Source organism: Vanrija pseudolonga, chromosome 3 (genome assembly GCF_020906515.1).
Source record: "Vanrija pseudolonga chromosome 3, complete sequence".
In the NCBI taxonomy this organism is placed as follows: domain Eukaryota; kingdom Fungi; phylum Basidiomycota; class Tremellomycetes; order Trichosporonales; family Trichosporonaceae; genus Vanrija; species Vanrija pseudolonga.
In genome coordinates, this window is record NC_085851.1 from 1638209 (window position 1) to 1655971 (window position 17763).

General features: G+C 63.3%; 6 protein-coding genes across 7 annotated transcripts; 2 read left to right on the top strand and 4 right to left on the bottom strand.

Moving 5' to 3' along the window:
• Positions 1-182: 182 nt before the first annotated feature.
• SPAC26H5.05 (Ankyrin and IPT/TIG repeat-containing protein) lies at positions 183-5395 on the bottom strand. Its single transcript, XM_062770724.1, has 4 exons — positions 4465-5395; positions 4091-4381; positions 533-4044; positions 183-484 (listed from the first exon to the last, which is right to left on the bottom strand). Exons 1-4 carry the CDS (start codon positions 4641-4643, stop codon positions 342-344), a joined length of 4125 nt encoding a protein of 1374 aa, XP_062626708.1. The 5' UTR covers positions 4644-5395; the 3' UTR covers positions 183-341.
• Positions 5396-8202: 2807 nt separating this feature from the next.
• On the bottom strand, positions 8203-10124 carry Art4_1 (Histone-arginine methyltransferase CARMER). Of its 2 annotated transcripts, XM_062770725.1 has the most exons (10): positions 10062-10124; positions 9965-10024; positions 9812-9918; positions 9661-9752; positions 9326-9622; positions 8844-9288; positions 8787-8805; positions 8541-8741; positions 8462-8503; positions 8203-8340 (listed from the first exon to the last, which is right to left on the bottom strand). In XM_062770725.1, coding segments are annotated over exons 1-10 (1311 nt in total). In that variant the 5' UTR covers positions 10109-10124; the 3' UTR covers positions 8203-8339. The 2 variants fall into 2 exon arrangements, with proteins under 2 accessions (XP_062626709.1, XP_062626710.1); XM_062770726.1 differs by having other exon boundaries at positions 8203-8503.
• Positions 10125-10484: 360 nt separating this feature from the next.
• Positions 10485-11797, top strand: LOC62_03G004202 (uncharacterized protein). Its single transcript, XM_062770727.1, has 5 exons — positions 10485-10613; positions 10666-10840; positions 10908-11029; positions 11074-11357; positions 11398-11797. The coding sequence occupies exons 1-5, from the start codon at positions 10513-10515 to the stop codon at positions 11766-11768; spliced, it is 1053 nt and encodes a 350-aa protein (XP_062626711.1). The 5' UTR covers positions 10485-10512; the 3' UTR covers positions 11769-11797.
• A 128-nt stretch (positions 11798-11925) lies between these two features.
• Positions 11926-13089, bottom strand: AFUA_4G06670 (Allergen Asp f 7; the record flags this gene model as incomplete). The annotated part of the gene is made up of 1 exon (XM_062770728.1): positions 11926-13089. The coding sequence occupies one exon, from the start codon at positions 13087-13089 to the stop codon at positions 11926-11928; it is 1164 nt and encodes a 387-aa protein (XP_062626712.1).
• A 1386-nt stretch (positions 13090-14475) lies between these two features.
• ADH6_1 (NADP-dependent alcohol dehydrogenase 6) lies at positions 14476-15675 on the top strand (the record flags this gene model as incomplete). Its single annotated transcript, XM_062770729.1, has 2 exons — positions 14476-14647; positions 14737-15675. The coding sequence occupies exons 1-2, from the start codon at positions 14501-14503 to the stop codon at positions 15673-15675; spliced, it is 1086 nt and encodes a 361-aa protein (XP_062626713.1). The 5' UTR covers positions 14476-14500.
• A 9-nt stretch (positions 15676-15684) lies between these two features.
• Positions 15685-16961, bottom strand: MJ0301 (7,8-dihydropterin-6-methyl-4-(beta-D-ribofuranosyl)-aminobenzene-5'-phosphate synthase; the record flags this gene model as incomplete). Its single annotated transcript, XM_062770730.1, has 3 exons — positions 15685-16483; positions 16520-16661; positions 16716-16961. The coding sequence occupies 3 exons, from the start codon at positions 16959-16961 to the stop codon at positions 15717-15719; spliced, it is 1155 nt and encodes a 384-aa protein (XP_062626714.1). The 3' UTR covers positions 15685-15716.
• Positions 16962-17763: the final 802 nt, after the last annotated feature.

Consider the following 17763-nt stretch of genomic DNA (forward strand, 5'->3'; position numbering starts at 1 on the left):
AGCGGTCACAAACGCCCACGACACCGCCGCCGCCATCACCGGGCACACACGCACACAACCACGCAGCGCGGGGCTCCACCAAAATACGACGCACACGCTCGTGTGGCCTTTTTCTGCGGCGCCACCAACATCATCGACTACGCATCGGCCCTCTCGCCCTCGCGCCTGCCCCTCGCCACTCGTCATGTTTAATGCTAGCATATGATTTGTACAGTTGCACATAATTACTCTGAAATGATCCCCTCGCACCGTTTCCAGACCATTGTCGGAGCTACACTGTCGCACATCTAATATGAGACCCATTCCTCCCCTCCCCCCTTCTAACAAATCCTCCACCAAATTCAAAGGCGCTGCTTGATGGCGCGGCTGATCTGGCGAGCGTAGAGCAGACAGAAGCCCGTCGCGATGGGGACCGCAGTGACCAGGAGCCAGAAGCCAACAAAGAGCAAGACCGGGAGCCAGAAGAGGTAAAGCATGCGGTCGTCTGGGGTGGTGTCAGCGGATGGTCTCGAGACTCCATCGGTGTACTTACGCTTAACCTGCTTGGGCTTGGTAACCTGGCCGAGCTCACGCGAGCGCGAGGAAGGCGAGCTTCCGGCATTCGAGTGACGGCGGCGCGCCTGCCTCTTGCTCGAGGCACGGGGCGAGCTGTCCATAGGTCCAGCCGTGGCACCAGACTGCACCACAGCGTTCAACGCCGCGGCAGCCATGGCCTGGGTGAACAGCTTGACCTCCTCGGGGCTCGTCATCTTCTGCAGCGTGTCCCACGACGGCGCGGGGAACGCCACCCAGCCGTGAGAGCCCGACGACGTCTTCTCGCCGGCGCTCCACAAGGTCGGAAGACCCTTGGGCAAACTCTGCCAGACAGTGTCCTGGATCGGGTGAGAGATGTTGGACAAGGTGCGCGACATCCAAGACGCCGAGTCGGGAGGCGCGTACGGAGGCGGGTCGTCGCGAGGGACGGGCGAGAGCGAGCCAGGGAGGGGAGGAGTGGCAACGAGCGACGCACGACGGCCGCGCTTCGGGCTCGTCGACTGCGAGTGGCCAGGAGGTGACACGCGCTGCTTGCCCCGGGAGCGACGGCTGGGGCGACGGCGCAGAATACGGGACGCCTTCGACACGCTATCGTGGTCCGAGTCTGAGCTCGGGTTGTCGTCGTCGATCTCGCTGCCAGTCTCCAGGGACACAGACGACTCGGCATCGTTGGCAGTGTCGACCTTGGTGGACCAGACGGCCGAAAGCAGCAAGGCCTCCACCTCGGAATGCTCGTCGCTCTTGGCCAGGTCGAGGGGCATCTCACCAAAGACGGTCGGCAGATCGTATGACGCACCGGCTTCGAGGAGAATCCGCGCGCAGATGGTCTGGCTGCACAGGGCGGCATGGGCGAGGGGCGTAAAGCCATTGACGTCCTGAACGTTCAGGTGCGCGCCCACAGCGATGAGACGACGCAACAGGCGGTGGAAGCCCATGACGGTGGCAAGATGCAGTAGAGTCTGCTGCGACTTGTTGACGTCGTTGACCGCACCCGAACGACGGAGGGAGCCCGGCGCGTCCTCGTCCATGGAATTGATGACGTCGATCAGAGTAGTCTGAAGGTCGTCTTCCTCGACGTTCTCGGCCGGTGGGGCGACATCAAGCATATTCGAGCCAGGACGCATGTCGGCGTCAAACGGGGACTGGATGCCTGCCGGGCTCATGCTCGAGCGGTCACTAAAGTCGCTGTTGTTCTGAGACCGGGTAATGTGGTCGACGAGACGCATCGCCGGATCGCTGTTCTGGTGAAGCTGGCGAACTTGAAGCATGAGACGCATCATCTCCTTGTCGGTGCCCGTGTACTTGAACATCATTGTCGGAACAGTCGGGTCCTTCATGTGACCCTGGACAGTCACCTCGACATCACCCGGCGAAGGCGCAGGGGGAAGAGTGCACTGCAGGAACGAGTCGGACACGAAAGCGGTAACAGCTGGGCGACCACCAAAGACAATGACCGTCTCTGGTGTGAAGAGACGGCCTGCAATAGCAATGGGCGCGCCGCCCGCCATGTCGCCCTCGCCAGGAATGACGTGCGAGACGACAGGCACTGGCTGTGGGGGCGGGCGAGGCTGCGTCTGGTGCTGGGCGAGGAGGGCGAGAAGGGCGCGTGTGTGCGCATCGGCATCGGCATTGGGCGAGATCTGAGGCAAGCCGTTGGACTGCCCAAACGGCGACTGGTTCAAGCCGAGGTCGATACCTCCCATGGGAACTGAGGGCGAGAGGTTGAGGTGCTGCATGGGGCTGATTGCTGCGTTGCTTTCGCCGCCAGAATAGTCGATCATGTCGTCAAGCGTGTTGTCGGGAGGCAAGCCGCTGTCGCTAAACAGGCTGCCGGCTTGGAACGCAGAGAATTGGGAAGCATCGTCGCGGAAGCTGGATGCCACAGACGCAGCTTGGCTCGAGGTGCTTGTGCCGAAAAGCATATTCTCAAGCTGCGAAGCAACGTCGTTGGTCATGTCGACATCCTGCGAGCCGTTCTGGTTACCCGAAGCCGACCGGTTAACGTTATTGCCGTTGTTGAAGAGGTTGAGCGTGGACAGGTCAAGGCCACCTGGCGGCGACAGACTCATGGCGCCATTGGTGAACATGTCGCTCGAGAAGCTGCCGCTGAGGTTGTTCTGGTGGAGGCCATTGACGAGACCGTTCTGCAGGCCATTCGCTTGGTTACCGCCATTCAGGCCGTTGAGGCTGGAGCCACCCAGGCCGTTCTGACCGAGGCCACCAAACTGCTGCGCTGGGCTCGGTGCGACAGAAGACTGGTTGGACAGTGAGCCGCCCAGGCCGTTGTTCGCCAGAGCCGCCATGGACGCAAAGTTGGGTCGGCGAAGGGCGTCGGGGCTAACCGTTGTCTGCGCGAGCGCATCCGGCGTCCAGTTGGTAATGTCTGCCTGGGAGGTGTACGACGAGGTCGACTGCTGTCGAGAGAGACGTGGCCGCTGGTTCTGCTCCTGGAGGAAGTCGAAGGGGAGGCTCGTGGGTTGGACGGCGGGCGATTGTGATGGTGGACGCTCGTAGGGTTTGCCCTGCCGCACCTGCGGCGTTTGCTTCTGGACGACGGCGCCCACCTCGGACGTGACACTCATCTCGCTTTCAGAGGGAGTGGGTGATTGGCGTTGAGATGAAGCCGTGCTCATACGACCCTTGCGGACGCGGGGAGGTGCTTGGACGGACGGGGTAGCCGATGTCATGCGCTCGACCCCTCCCCTGGGCTTGGACTTGGCGTCCGTCTTGTGATCATCCGTGATCTTGATGGGGTGCGTCATTGCGCTTGCAATAATGTTACCTTCCAAGGTTCTCAAGGTGAACTTAATGTGGAAGCCGTTCTTCTCGCCATGACACTTGCAGTAGCAGATGACACGGAATGGAAGCCAGAAGCAGCTGCCCTCCTTGACTGCGACTTCGGGTGGCGAATTGAACAAGACAATCTCATGGCGCCAATCGGGGACTGTCGGATCCCAAGGAGGCTCCTCGACAACCTGGCTCACTCGATGAGGGTCGTACTGGTGAGCATTCTCGCCCGTGATGTAGTCCTCGGACGGTGGTTGGAGGGACGGACGGGGCACGGGGCTCGCCGACGTGTCAGAGTCGGAAGCGACCTGCTTCTTCCTCGCTGCGTCCTTGTTTTGTCGCCTTCGCTCCTCACGATTGCGACAGCGCTTGCACGCATACACTCTCTTTGGGTTTTCAGTGCTCGTGTACACTGCCGTTTCGACGTAGGCCACCTGGTGGGCAGGGATCTGGCCGGCCTGCAGCTGCTTCTTGGAGCTCGTCTTTGTGGTCGTGCCGGCCTGGAGACGGAGTCCGCGAAAGGTGGCCAATCGCTCAAAGACGGCGAGGACGTTGCCAGTCGCGTCTTGAGGCAGCAATGGCTTTATTGATGCGGGCACTGGAGGCTGTGATGGTGATCTGGGGACCATGCGGAGAATGTCGATGATAACTCGAATGGCTGTCTCGACGCGCTGCTTGTGAATGTGTTGAGGATCTCCTTGCAACAGCAACGTGTTATTGCTACTGGTGATGTTAGCAAGACAAAATTCTGCACCGCGCACAGCCTTACTTTGGGAACGCCGAAGCAATCTCCTCGAGTGGAGGCGAGACGAGAGCGAGGCCATCGACCTCGTACATGCGCTTTGGTGGTTCGGTGCGCGATCCTCCCTGCCCAGAACCAGTGACGCTGGGAGCTGCCGATGTGGAAGGGCGCGCCGAGGCTTGCGCCTGGGTCTGCGCGAAGAGCGACGTCGCCTGCTTTACATCGATCTTGGGCTTGGCTTCATTATTGTTGTTGTTGTTGTTGTTGTTGTTGGTCGTGGAGAAGAAGTCTGAGCTTGCGAGTTGGGAGAATGGCGCACTGGGAAACCAGTGTGTCAGCAGGTAGTTCATGGGTGTGATGTCGAAACAACGGCAACGTCAAGGGCAAGATTCAAGACTCACGCTCCGGTAAGGTTGTTGAGGATGGCCTGCATGCCCTGCATGAGGTGGCCCGAGCTCGCAGGAAAGGCAGCGGGGACCGACGACTTTGCAGGTGCGGTACTGTCGCCGCCAGCGTTTTCGGGTGACGAAGGTATGGTTGAGCGGGTAGAAAACGGTGACGATGTGGAAGACGAGTCCATGTCCTGCCCCGAAGAGAGCGAGATGCGTGGGGAGGGGAGGGTAGTCGACTGCAGGTGGCGAGAGGGGGGGCTAGAGCTCGGTGATGCAAGGTGCGTGCGGATTGTATGTGGAGGTTGTGTGGGTTATGCAATGGGAGGTTGTTGCTGGCTGCTGTTGCTGTTGCTGGTGCTGCTAGTTGATGGGAATGAGAATCGGCAAGACCGACCAGTCGAGTTTGCACGTCCGCGCTATGCACACGCCCCTCCTTCTCTTTCTCGGGCCGCTCGGCCAGGCCGTGTTCGAAAACGGGATGCCGTGAGGTGTAGCGAAGGAGGCCCAAGAGCCGATCAAGTGGATGAGAGAGTGGGAGTGGAAGGGAGTGGAAGAGGTGTAGCGGTGGGAGGTAGTTGGTGGTGGTGGTCGTTGCTGCTGGCTGCTGAAGCTCTGCCCACGCAGCCTGAGGTGTGAAGGGTAAGGTGGGTGACAAAGGGTCCACGCTGGCTGACTGGCTGGGCGGGCGGCGAACCAACAGAGGTCGTGGCGTTTGAGTCCGCTGCTGGCTCTGAATGAGGCGTCGTCGTGGGTACGCGTAGTGGGCGTGTGCGCTGGCTGCTACGTCGCCACTGCTCGAGATCGGGGCTGGTTGTCGAATTGTCGATGCAAAGTGTTGTAGGGAGCAGATGGTTAAAATGAGAAGTGCTTGTGTGTATAAGCGGAAGTGTGTGAGGGGCAGAGGAGGAGGCGGTGGGATTGCGAGAGAGATGGAGGAAAAGGACGACTGTATGGTATGCGTGCTATCTCGGTGTGTGCGTGCAGCGGCGAGACCCAAGTAGTGCTGCTGCTGCTGCTGCTGCTGCTGTAACACACACACTTTCTCGGCGGTACCTTGATTTCCTCTCTTACCGGACCTGCTTTTGCCGCTGCCGCCGCCACCGTTGCCTGCCAAAGAAAGGTCTGCCGTCGCCGTCGTCGTCAAACATGAGCCGTGAGCGTGAGCGTTTGGGCCTGCCAGGCGTCGTGCGTGCGTGCGTGCATCGTGCATTCTGCTACTGCCCTGCAAAAGAGTTTTTGCTCACGTCTCAGTTGCAAGGTGGGCAGGCTTGGGCATAATGTCCGAGGGGCCCAAAGGACAGGGAAGGGGGGGAGGGCACACGGCATGAGGGCGGAGGCGGCAGAGGGAGGAAGGAAGGAAGGAAGGGGGCTCACCACGGCCGGCCGCGGGGAAGCAAGGCAGAGCGGCAGCAGCGGCGGCACCAGGTGGGTGAAAAAGGGGCCAGCCAGGCAGCCAGGCCAGGCAGAGAGGTTGCAGGGGCGGAAAGGCCCAAGACGAATTGGCACGGCGCGGCAAGGCTTGTCGGGGGACCGCATAGAATGCTGCAGCCTGGGTACCTGGGTGCTGCTGCGGCAAATGGCGCTTATGGTCTTTGGCCTGACCCGGAACAGCGACAAGGCTAGGAACCTGGCTTTTTCGATTTTCGGAAACACCCTGAACACGACATTGGCAGACCGAGGACATGAGCGCGATGGATGGATGGCAGCAAAACGACAGAGTGAGTGAGACATGAGACGTAGCTGCACGTTGGCTACTGGGAGAGCGCAACCTCGACATGGCAGCAGCAGGAACAAGTAGTCAACATAAAGCCGCCGAAGCCACAACATGGCCCCCGGGGCACCAGTTGACCGGCCAAATGCGTGTGACAACTCCCCCGTCGTCCCCCGGGGGGGCCAAGTGACGAGGATGATGGCAGGATGAAGGCCTGGGAACTGGCAAGGGGTCGACAAGCATTTGCAGGCAATCGTGGTTGTGCCTCTGTCGCCTCATTGGCGGAGGGGAGGCGGAGCCGGGTGGAGGGGTGGGTGGTGGCATACTTCTGGATCGCACAGCGATCCTAGGGGTGGGTGGGCGGGCACAGTATCACTCGCGTAGCAGGGCGGGTGGGTGGGCCACCTTCCATACAAGCTGGTAGCCAGGGCCGCGGCTCTCGTCTGCCAGCGTTGGACCAAATAGGCAGGAATGTATTACGCGGCGGGGTCAATTAAGCGTCAGTCGCCAGAGCGGCGCGCCAAGGCTGAAGCTGCTGCAATGCATAGGCGACAACCAGGGTAATGTGTCGTATTCATCACGAATCAACGTCGTCGCGCTGGCACTGGCGCTTCGGTGGGCTGCTACACACCGACCTCAACGCCGAGGCGCGAGGCTGAATGGCGCCACACGGCACGCACCGGTGACTCGCGCTACTGCTGCTACAAAGGCAAAGGCGTACATACGCGTTGGCCTCACCTCGCCTCGCCAGCCAGTCGCGCCTGTCGCGTCAGTCAGCCTGCACGTGTGTCGTAGTCCCTCTAGGAAGGTTGTCGCAGTAGAGGGTTATTTTGGCCAGATCGGGTCTCGGCCAGATGGGTAGGCGCGCGCCAGTGCGCCAGTGTGTCTCTCCGAGTCGGACCACCTGTGCACCTGCCGAGCAGCACCAGCAGCGATAACGCCCACGCTAGCGCTAGCGGCCTGCATATTCTCGGCGCAAGGCCTCCCCCGCCCCCGCGCCACCTCGGAGCCGCCGACAGTGCCTATGGAGCCGCCCTTTCTCGGCGCCACACTACCACACCACCGTCGTTGCTCCGCCTCTCAACGCCGAGGCACCGGCGGCGCCAAGCACGCGATATGACTCACTACTCGCTCACCGGCCCTCACGCCGAGGTTGCTCGTTCCGCTCAATGCCCGTCAAGCAAGGAAGGCCCCCCGTGCCCGTCGTCGCCAAGTCGCCGTGTCCCCTCGGCCCTTGAACAATCACGACACGTGCCTTGAGTGTGTGCTCCGCCGTGCCCGCTGCGCCGGCGGGGGCCGACGGCGAGACGGCCTCCGCGCTGTCAGCGACGGCAACGATGCAGCGGCCACCTTGGTCCTTCCCACGTGTGCGCAGCGACCGCATCTCCAGCATCCTGCCAAGCGGATCCGTTCCGGCTCGCGGCGGCGCCACACCCCCCCGAGGCGCATTACTGCGAGACAAGGAAGGCTTGCGGCGTGCGGCTGGCTGGCTTGTGCACTCACCTGGCTTCACGTGCTGCACAGGCTCGACTGACTTGCGGCAGCGTGACTACCGCGTATGCTACGTCTGCGCGAGCCGCGGCTCACTGACAAGTTATGTACGACAACAAGCAACCGATTGCCGCCTGTAGGCGTTTCAGACCGACATCAGCGGCGCACTCGCGTGCCAGCCAGTGAGCCAGTTCTCGACTGGCCAGCTGGCCAACTCGATTCCCACCGCGGCCGTGGAACGCCTCTCGCTGCTGCTTGCGCTGTAGCGTCCAGTCTGGAACGGCGCTACGCAACACCACGAGGACAACATGAAGCGCCGCAGACGAACTCTGATTGCCCTAAGGTACTGCCTGGTTTCTCACGCACCCCTGCGCCTCCCTCTGTGCATACCAAGCCATGCCTCCGCCATGTGCACCGCCACGGCCGCCGCCGCGCTCCCTGTTTCATCATGCCCAGTCTGTCAGTCTGTGCCTTATCGGCGGGCGCGTGGGCGCGCGGGCAGCTGAGGGTTAGGTTACGCGGGGACGTCCGTCGGGTGCGCCGTGTCGGCATGGCATGCTTTGCATTTCTCTAGACAGCGGCGCCTGTACGCGCCCGCCGGCGGGCATGGTGGCTGGCTGCCTGTTGCTTGCCCAAGCCAGCCATGCCTGACCAACGTCCGTGGCCTTGGCCTCGCGTCATATCTGCTGCCGGTTAGGTGACAAGTAGACACCGAGATGAGGTAACAACCCCTATACACTGGCGACACCACCATGACACCAGCGTGCGTACGACAGACAGCCGCCTGCCGCCCACCCCACCTACTATGCCACACCTGGGACAGCCGTTTCACCAGTGTACGAGTAGCTTGCGTCAGCGCCGTACTACCACAACGATGACCTACTTGAACGTCTGCTGCGACAGGTTGTACGTTGTCTTGCGCCTCAGAGGGTCGGGCTCGACCGTGGGCCCTCCGGGACGATGTACGCGGAGGTCGAGGGTCAGGTCGTACGAGCGTGAGTCGTTGACCTTGAACCGGATCGTGCCAACTACTCTTTCGCCGCGGTTTACCGCGAGCGGTTCGGGAAGGAGAAGGCGGGATTGTCTGGAGGTGTCAGCTGGGGTACGGTCTTCCGCCAAGGCAGCTCACTGCCAGTGCGTCCGTGTCGCTGTAAGCGTCAGTACCCATCCGTCGCACCGCACGCACCATTCGGGCCAGTCGACAGCGTCACCTTGAGTCCCTTGCGCGGCGGCTCGGGTGTCGGCCCGGGGTTGAGGGGCGGGTCGGCAGAGAGCCACGGCCACGCCGTGTTGGAGACGGAAAAGTTCCACGCCTCGGCTTCGACGAGGTCCTCCTCCGTGTCCTCGGCCTGCTGCTCGTTGGCGGCGGGCTCAAAGTCGAGGTCGAACCACGACGCGAGGCCGTGCATGATGGCCGTGCGCGTGGCGACAAAGTCAATGTCGACGGTAAAGTCGAGCAGGTCGTTGATTGCGCACCGATAAAAGTCAAACGTTGTCGGCGGGCACGGCGCGGCCATCAGCGTCGTGGGCGGGAAGATGCCCACCACGGGCTGCGAGAAGGCCTCGTTGCGCGCCTCGGTGTACAGCGCCGAGAAGTCGGTGCCGAACAGCGTCTGGTTGAAGAATTGCGCCTGCCGTCAGTGTGCGGCCGTGTGGCGCCATACCCACCTTCTGTTCCGTCTCATTGTACAGCCCCTCGTCGGAAAAGGGGCAGAAGAAGATGTGTCCTTTACCGGGGAGGATCGTGCCCCCGGGCTTGAGGAACAGGTCGCGGGCGAGTAAGAACGACTCGACCATGCGCTCGTGGAGCAGCATGACGCCGATAGGCTCAGACACGATCGTGTCAACCTTGCCTGTGGACAACACGTCCGCCTGCACCTTCTTGTCCTCGACCATGCCGCGCACGATGCGGATCTTGTCCCGGAGGTGGGGGTTGGCTTCGCCGCGGTTCGCCTGGTCGACAATCTGGGCGGGCGTGAGCGCCATCCGTGAGCAACACACACAATCTGGATCTTGTCCGCCATCGAGGACGCCTCGAGCGCAATGACCTGCGCCGCGCCCGCCTGCGCCGACATGTACGACAGGATGCCCGAGCCTGTGGTCGTCGGTCAGTCGGCTTGCTCGGGCAGCGGCAGCAGCCAGCAGCACACCCACCCGCGCCGAGATCCAGCACCGTCTTGTCCTTGATCGCGACGGCGGCGTTGCCGAGCACGGCCTTGCGGTACGTCGCGGTACGGCTCACATCCCCGATCATGTTCGCCCTGCGGTCCGTCAGTCAGTCTGCGGCCGGGCAGCGACCCGACGCACTGATTTTGCAGCGAGGCATAAAAGTGGAAGTAGTAGTCGTTGTCCATCGACCCCTTCTTCCTGGCTGTCAGCGGCGCGCTAGCAGCACAGCACATACTTGTCCTTGTCGCCGTCTGGCGCATCCTGCTGGTCTGTCGGCGCCATGGTGCGTGTGTCGGCGGGTGAAAGGAGGTGAACGAGCTCGCTTGGTCGCTTGCTCGTTGTTGAAGGGCTGGTGGTTGTGAAGGAGGCCACGTGGGAGCGTGGGGCTCCGGGCCAAAGGAGGTCTGACGTCAATGGGTGGTAACGGTAAGGCTGGGTGCTGCTTAGTTGGCAGGCATTGTATTGCAGAGCACAAGCTCCCTTGCATGCAGTGTGGTACTAGGTGATAGAAGTGAGGCATCAAACAGCTTATGTACATATCCCAAGAAGAAAGTCGAAAGTGGGGACGAGTGGGGGCGAGTTGAAGCTGCGGCTGCGGCGAGCGAGCCGACCTCCTTCTCCCGGACCGCAGTCGTCCGTCGCCTCCATCCCACAACGACAACATCAACACACCACTCCCCATCAACATGGTCACCATCCCCACACGCGACGCCTACCCCACACTGCGCCTGTCCACAAGCCCCATGACCGCCTCCTCGCCTCCAATCCACGTCGCGACGCTCAACGTGTGAGTGGGAACTAACCGTTGTCGCTTTCGTCCCTTCTCACCCCGTGCGCAGCCGGTACGACGGACAGCGAAACTCGCCCATCGCGATCCCGCCGACCGGCGCGGTGCCCCCCGCGCCTAGAAAGCCGTGGGAGGACAAGTATCGCGAGCAGGCGTGGGCCGTGCGCCGCTCCCGGCTCGTGGATGCGCTGCTGTCGCTCGGCTCGCTGGATCTCATCGGCTTCCAGGTTGGTGGGAACTGGGAACCACCGGCGACCCACTCAATTGATCGGAGACTAACCCGCTTAACCTTAGGAAGTGTACGCGTCCCAGCTGGACGACCTGGCGGCGCTGCTCGGCCCGCGCTGGGCGCACGTCGGCGTGGGACGCGATGACGGCAATAAGGCGGGCGAGTACAGTCCAATCTTCTTCAACTCGTGAGAGACTCGGCACGGAAGGGGTGTCAGCTGACCCGATCTAGCGATCGGTTCACCCTCGTGAAATGGAAGAGCGTGTGGCTGTCGCCGACGCCCGACGTGCCCGGCAGTGTCGGGTGGGACGCGAGCCAGACGCGTATCGCGACACTGCTGAGCCTCGCCGACGTGCATGGTGGGACGGTGCATGCCGTCTGCACGCACTACGATGACCGTGGCGTCAAAGCACGCGCAGAGAGCAGCCTGCTCATCCGGGCGGCGATCCGCGCGTTCGTCGACGAGGTCGAGGGCGGCGGTGACCCCGGCCCGGTGCTTCTCTTCGGCGACTTTAGTGAGGTTTTTTGTACTGTACACGCTGACCTCGAACTCAGACTCGCCCGACTCCGAGGACGGATACCGCAACATCACGTCGTTTGACCCCCTCCCGTCCGGCAAGCAGGGCTTCACCTTTCTCGACGCGTACACCCACCTCTCGGCCCGGCGGCCGGGCCACATCGCCCAGTCGCGCCCGTACGGCCCGAAAGCGACCTACACTGGCTTTGCGGCGCCGGGGCGCGAGCGCACGACGCGCATCGACTTTGTCATGCTCGCTGCTGCGGATGGTGGTGACTCGGCACGTGGCGGCTACAGCTTCAGCCAGTACGCCGTCGTCGACAACTGGGTCGAGGAGGGCGATGTCGACGGGTTTGAGGGCCGCTGGAGCGACCACCGCGCTGTGCGGGTGACTATTACCAAGGCGTAGATGTGAGTCACGGGTACAGTTGTTTGGCCACTATGCATGCACTGTCTACCTAACCAGAGGCAGGGGCACTACCCGGGCATCCTAGCAGCTATAGTCCCTCAGCTCGGACCCAGTCCGAGCTCCGTCCCCTTCACAGCTTGCAAAGCAGCGAAAGCAGTTACACGAAGCCCCAGTTGGCGTTGAACTGGCCGATGTCGGTCTGGTCGTTGGCGAGCTTGTTCCAGAGGCTGGGCGAGAGGTCGAGTCCGCCAGGCCTGCAGGAGGAGCATTTGTCGGCGACGGTTGCGTACTCGGTGTTGCCGGTTGTCGGGTCGGTGATGACGACCTGCTTTCCACAGTGGATGCCGTTGTCCCAGCCGTCCTTGAGGGCAACAATGTAGCCCGACGTCGAGACGCCCTCGCACGCGACGACGCCGGCCGCGAAGCCGCCGTTGTCTGCTGGGTTGTTGACATCCCAGAAGGTGGCCAGTCCGGAGAACTGGGTGCTGCCACCGCCGCCGCCGCCGCCACCTCCAGAGTTGTTGGAGCCCGAGTCGGCCGCCGGCGAGGGAGACGCCTTGGGCTTCTTTGTCGGCGTCGGCTCGGGGGTAGAAGAGGTGCCGGGGTCGGTGATGCTGTCGGTCGGGGCGGCGTCGGGGCTCGAGGCGGCGTCGGGGGTAGGCACAGCCTCCGAGGGCTTGGCCTTAGACTTCTTCGCCGAGGGGGTGGGGGTGGGTGTGACGGCCTGCGCTGGCGACGAGGCAGCGTCGGGAGAGGCCTGGAGCACAGGCGCGGCAGGGCCCGCAGCGGCCTGGGCGGCCTCGTTGGGCCCGGGGGTCACCTGGTCGGGAGTCACGGGGGCCTCGGAGGAGCCACCGTGCTTGTGGCCCTTGGTGGGGGAGGCGGGGACGGCAGTGTCGACGGTAGCCGGCCCGTTGTCGGCGGTAGTGACCTGGGTCGCGAGCGGCATGGGGACAGCGTCGGTCGCGATAGTCACAGCGTCGGTCGCGATAGTCACTGCGTCGGCCGCGGTCTCGCCGTCCTCGCAGTCGGGGATGTCTGGGTCCTCGTTACCCTCGTCGTCGGGCGCGCCGGTCGGCGTGGTAGGCGTGCCAGGGTTGACCTGCGTGGGCTCGGCCGCGACGTCGGTAGTCGCCCCGTCGGTGGGCGCTACAGACCCAGCGCCGTGGTGGTGGTGTCCGTGGTGGCGGTGGTGCTCGCGCGGCCAGTTACCCGTGAGCGTGAGCGTCCCGTCGTGGTGCTCGCCGCCCTGCCACCAGCCAGGGACGGGGGCAGCGACAGCAAGCGAGAGGAGGAGGGGCAGCGCGACAGCGAGCTTCATTGTAAGGGGGTCGAAGAGGGTGTCGGGGGGAAGAAGAGTCGCACAGCGACTTTTGGGAGACGCGGGAGGAGGAAGGGAGAGAGGGGGGACGACGAACAGGACAAGAGAGGGGCGAGGCTGTGTTTATGTACTGCACGCTCTCGCTTGCTCGCGCGCGCTCGCTCGCTCGCGACTGCGCATGTTGGCACACTTGGATGTGGTGGCTGAGAAGCATGTAGGTGCGAGGATGAGGCGGCGTTGCGCGTTTGGTTTTGGGGTGGGCGCGAGGGCGTGGATGAGGGTGTGGGTGCCATCTTTGATCTGCGACCGACCAGCCGGAGTGTCGGTGCGTGCAGGGCTGAACGCGCGCGGACGCGGACGCGGTTGCGGGCGCTGTATGGGACGGGTGCGCTCGCTGTGCATCCAAAGGAGGGAGGGAGGAGACCGGGCCGCTGGTGGCCTGTGCGCTATGGCGATGGCGATCCGCCGCGACGAGGCGGCGCCACCTTCACACGGCGAGATGGCCAGGGTAGGTAGGTAGGGGACGGCGCCTGCTTCTCCACATTTCACTCGTGCGCAAGGTGCTCGCACCGCGGGTACGGGTGTCTGCGCGTCGCGGAGCAAGCAGGCAGGCAGTGACGGAAGGGCATCTGCATCTACAACAGCGACCCGACGCGATCGCCATTGCTGTGAGCCGCCAAACTCAAACCGCCACAATCGCAGCGATAGCCAGCCAGCCGGCAACGGCAAATACGGCCGCGGCACCGCACCTCCGCCATCTCGGCTACTGCCGACTTTTTGTCGGAGACCCTCTCCGGAATCCTGGCTGCGGACAAGTCACCGCCAACCTTGGACGCCCTTGTGCACACGCGCGCGCGCATGCCCGTTATTTAGTCAGCGCGCGGCGCGGCGCGCCAGCTCCTGCGTGCACGTGCCGATCGAAGCGAAGCGCGATACGGCTGCGGCTGCGGCTGCAGCCTCCACTATAATTTTTGCCTGTTGCCTGTCAAGCCATCTGACTCTGGTGGACGTCGGTGGAGGCAGGTGGAGGCGGGCGGGGAGCTTTCTCAAAAAAGTGGATGACGCTCGTCGCCAGATACCACTTGCCCGCCGCGGAACTGTTCCACTACGCAGCAGCTCGAGAGATGGAGGTGGACGAGGCGAGACGAAACGAAACGAGACGAGACGCGACGCTGGACGTGGAGGCAAGCATACCTGGTTGCTTGCTTGGTCATGCCGCGCCGCGCCGTCATCGGCCCGCCCCACCCCACCCCACTCTGACAGCCGCCCATGTGATCCGGTGGAGGTGTTATTGCAAGCGAGGTGGTTGGTGGAGTTGGAGGCCGTAGATTGCGGCGTATACATAAGAAATGCGAGTGCCGCGGAAAGTTACAGCAGCTGTTCCAACCCCAACAACCCCCCCCACCTCGCCATGTCCATCCCCGCCCAGTTCACCGGCCAGGCCGCGCTCGTCAAGCAGACGGCCAACGCGTTCGACCTCAAGCAGACGGCGTACACGCCCCGCGCGTTCACCGAGGACGATGTCGTGATTGAGGTCGAGGCGTGCGGTATCTGTGGTGTGAGTCGAGCAGAGCTGGCACAGCCAGCGAGGAGTCGAGGCAGCGCCACTCCTCCCCCAAGCAAGCACGCGCGCTGACAGCCCCGCAGACCGACATCCACTACATCACCTGCGGCTGGGGCGCGCACGACCAGTTCCCCGCAATCGTCGGCCACGAGATTGTCGGCCGCGTCGTCCGCGCGGGCAAGAACACGACCCACACTGTCGGCGCGCGCGTCGGATTCGGCGCCCAGTGCGGCTCGTGCCGCGAGTGCGACAACTGCAAGGCCGGCATGGAGAACTACTGCACGCGCGCGTACCTCTCCACCTACCAGGGCAAGACGGGCGACGCCGTCCAGCCGTACACGCAGGGCGGGTACGCCGACTACTACCAGGGCCCGGGCCACTTTGCCATTCCCATTCCTGAGGGGCTCGACTCGGCCGTCGCGGCGCCACTGCTTTGCGCCGGTGTGACGGTCTACGCGCCGCTCAAGCGCTACGGTGCTGCCGAGGGCAAGAAGGTCGGCATTATTGGTATCGGCGGTCTCGGACACCTCGGTGTTCAGTTCGCTGCCGCGCTCGGCGCCGAGACGTATGCCATCTCGTCGTCGGACCGCAAGAAGCCCGACGCGCAGAAGCTCGGCGCCGTCGGATACATCAACGCGTCCGACGCCGACGCCGTGCTGAAGGAGCACAAGGGCACGTTCGACATCATCCTCTGCACGTCCGACCAGAACGACATGCCGCTTAACGAGCTCTACCTCCCCCTCCTCAAGACGTTTGGCAACTTTATCTCGGTCGGCGTGCCCGACAACGGCCTGCCGCACATTGGCGGCGCGCTCCTCCCCGGCAAGAGCATCACGGGCTCCCTTATCGGCTCCCCGTCCGAGCTCGAGGCCATGTTCAAGCTCGCGCTCGAGAAGGACGTGCGCACGTGGATCGAGACGCGCCCCATGAAGGAGGCGACCCAGGCCGTCAACGACATGACCGCCGGCAAGGCGCGCTACCGCTACGTCCTTGTCAACGACAACTACGTTAAGAAGGAGTAAATATTTAGATAGATCAATAGAGATGAAGCAGTGCATGTAGCTTAGGGGATGATTTTGGGGTCGGCCGCGTCCAGCGCTGCCTCGCCGGCTTCGTCGCCCTTGACGACAACCTTCATGCCGACGCCAGCGGCGATGCACGCGTCGCCGAGCGCATTGCGGAGGGAGGCGCGCGGTGCGAGCCCGGTGCAGTGCAGAGGGAGCACATACTGTGGCCTTGGCTGGAGACGGCGGGCGAGGAAGTCGACCGTCTCCTTGACGGGCTGCTGCTCGACCGGGACGAGGTGGAAGCCGCCGACGACCATGTGCACGGGGCGGCCGTACTCCTTGACGGCGTCAGTGACGACGTTGCACACGCCGGCGTGGGAGCACGCCGAGAAGATGACAAGGCCCTTGCCCTTGACGTCGATGACGACATAGCGCTCGTCCTTGATCAGCTCGTCGGTGCACCAGCCGCCCTTGCCGGGATCGTCTCCGCCGTCCGCCATCCACGTCACGGCGCCGGGGAGGCCGCGCTCGAACGGCTGCACGCGCGGGATCTCGCCCGAGACCCCGACGCCGCTCGTGCTCCCGTTCACGTGGATCTCGTGGGCCTCGGCGTGCAGGTCTGCGACACCGTTCGCTGCCGCGATCTCCTCAAACGAGGGGTCGGGGAGGAAGTTGGCCTTGGGGATGTAGTTTGGAGGAGGGGCAATGCCACGGCGAATGGGGCGGTCGGGGTGCAGATCGACTGGGAGAGGCTTGAGGGTCTTTCCCTCGGCCTTGGCCTGCTCGTTGCGCAGCTCAAGCGTGCGGAGGATACCGCCCGAGTCTGGCGTCAGCTAACTAGGTCAAGCCCTCAGCTCACGATCGCGGTGCCAGTGGCTGAGGAAGAGCGCGTCGAGCTCGGTGAGATTGACCTTCATCGCCTTGACGTTACGGTCGATGGTGAGCTCCTCGGGTCCAGTGTCGTACAGCACGCGGTACTTCTTGTCCCCGATGGTTGTTGTCTGGGGTGTGGCGTTAGCTTGATGTCACGGTTCGTGCCCACCCAGCTCACGCACAATCAGAATCGACAGGCCGTGAGCGCCGCAGCAGAACTCGTTAAACTTGGCCACAGGGAGCCCAGTCAGCTCGTCGTAAGTGACCTCTGGGTCGGCGAGGTGCTGGGGCATCTCATGGCTGAAGCCGGGGGGAAGGGTCGATATCCACTCGACGCCTGGGGTGAGCTGAATGCCATTGTAGATAAGCTCACAGTTGTCCACGAGGACGAGGAACTCGAGGTTGTCCACCTGTGTAAGAGGTGCCATTGTCGCGCTGATGGAGAAGAGAGAGAGAGAGAGAGGAAAGTCGAGTTGGAAATGCATCCAAGTCGTCAACCGGAAGACAGCACGGTTGGTGCCGAGCCGTGGGCCGAGTCGAAGTGGTCCACCTCCACACCTGACATTCGGACTAAATTGCCCCCGCCTCGCGGAGTGAGACCGCTCGCACCGATGGGTATCCCGGTCCCCGCGGTGGCCCACTTGATAGTACCTCGCTTAGCTGCGGCGATGGTGACGGTGGAGAGTGGGTGTCGGAGGTGATTGTGGGCCATGCATGTAGGCGGGGTTGGCGGTGCTGAGACTGCGTTCCCGGTGTCAACAGAGACTCTGCCACATGGCGCTCCAAGGCCAGCCGATGGACGCGTCCTCCATCGGCATTCCCTCTTCCGAATTGAAGGGCACGGTGTCAAGCACTGTGTCAAGCGGTTGGCTGTGATGCTTGTTTCCTGCCAGGTGTGAGGAGTGGTCTAAGACGGCGCATGAGTGGAGCCGGTGCGCCGTACGCCAACTGGTCTGAGCGATTGCGGTGCAGTGGAGACGGCGACGAGGCCAGCGGTCGACAATCTCCTTGAACAATGGTCATGGGACTGCAGACTGACCCACGAGGCCGCCAGGCCGTTTCAAGGCATGCGAGAGCACGCTCCACAGCTACCCCTCTCAGCAGGCCTGTGCACGCCAGCACGCCAGCTGGCGGCACGCACCGTCAGTGCCACGTCGCTTGACGGCTGCGGCAGTGCAACCCTCGGCGCCGGAGTGAGGGAGCGGACGCAACCCCCGCTCATGCACTCGC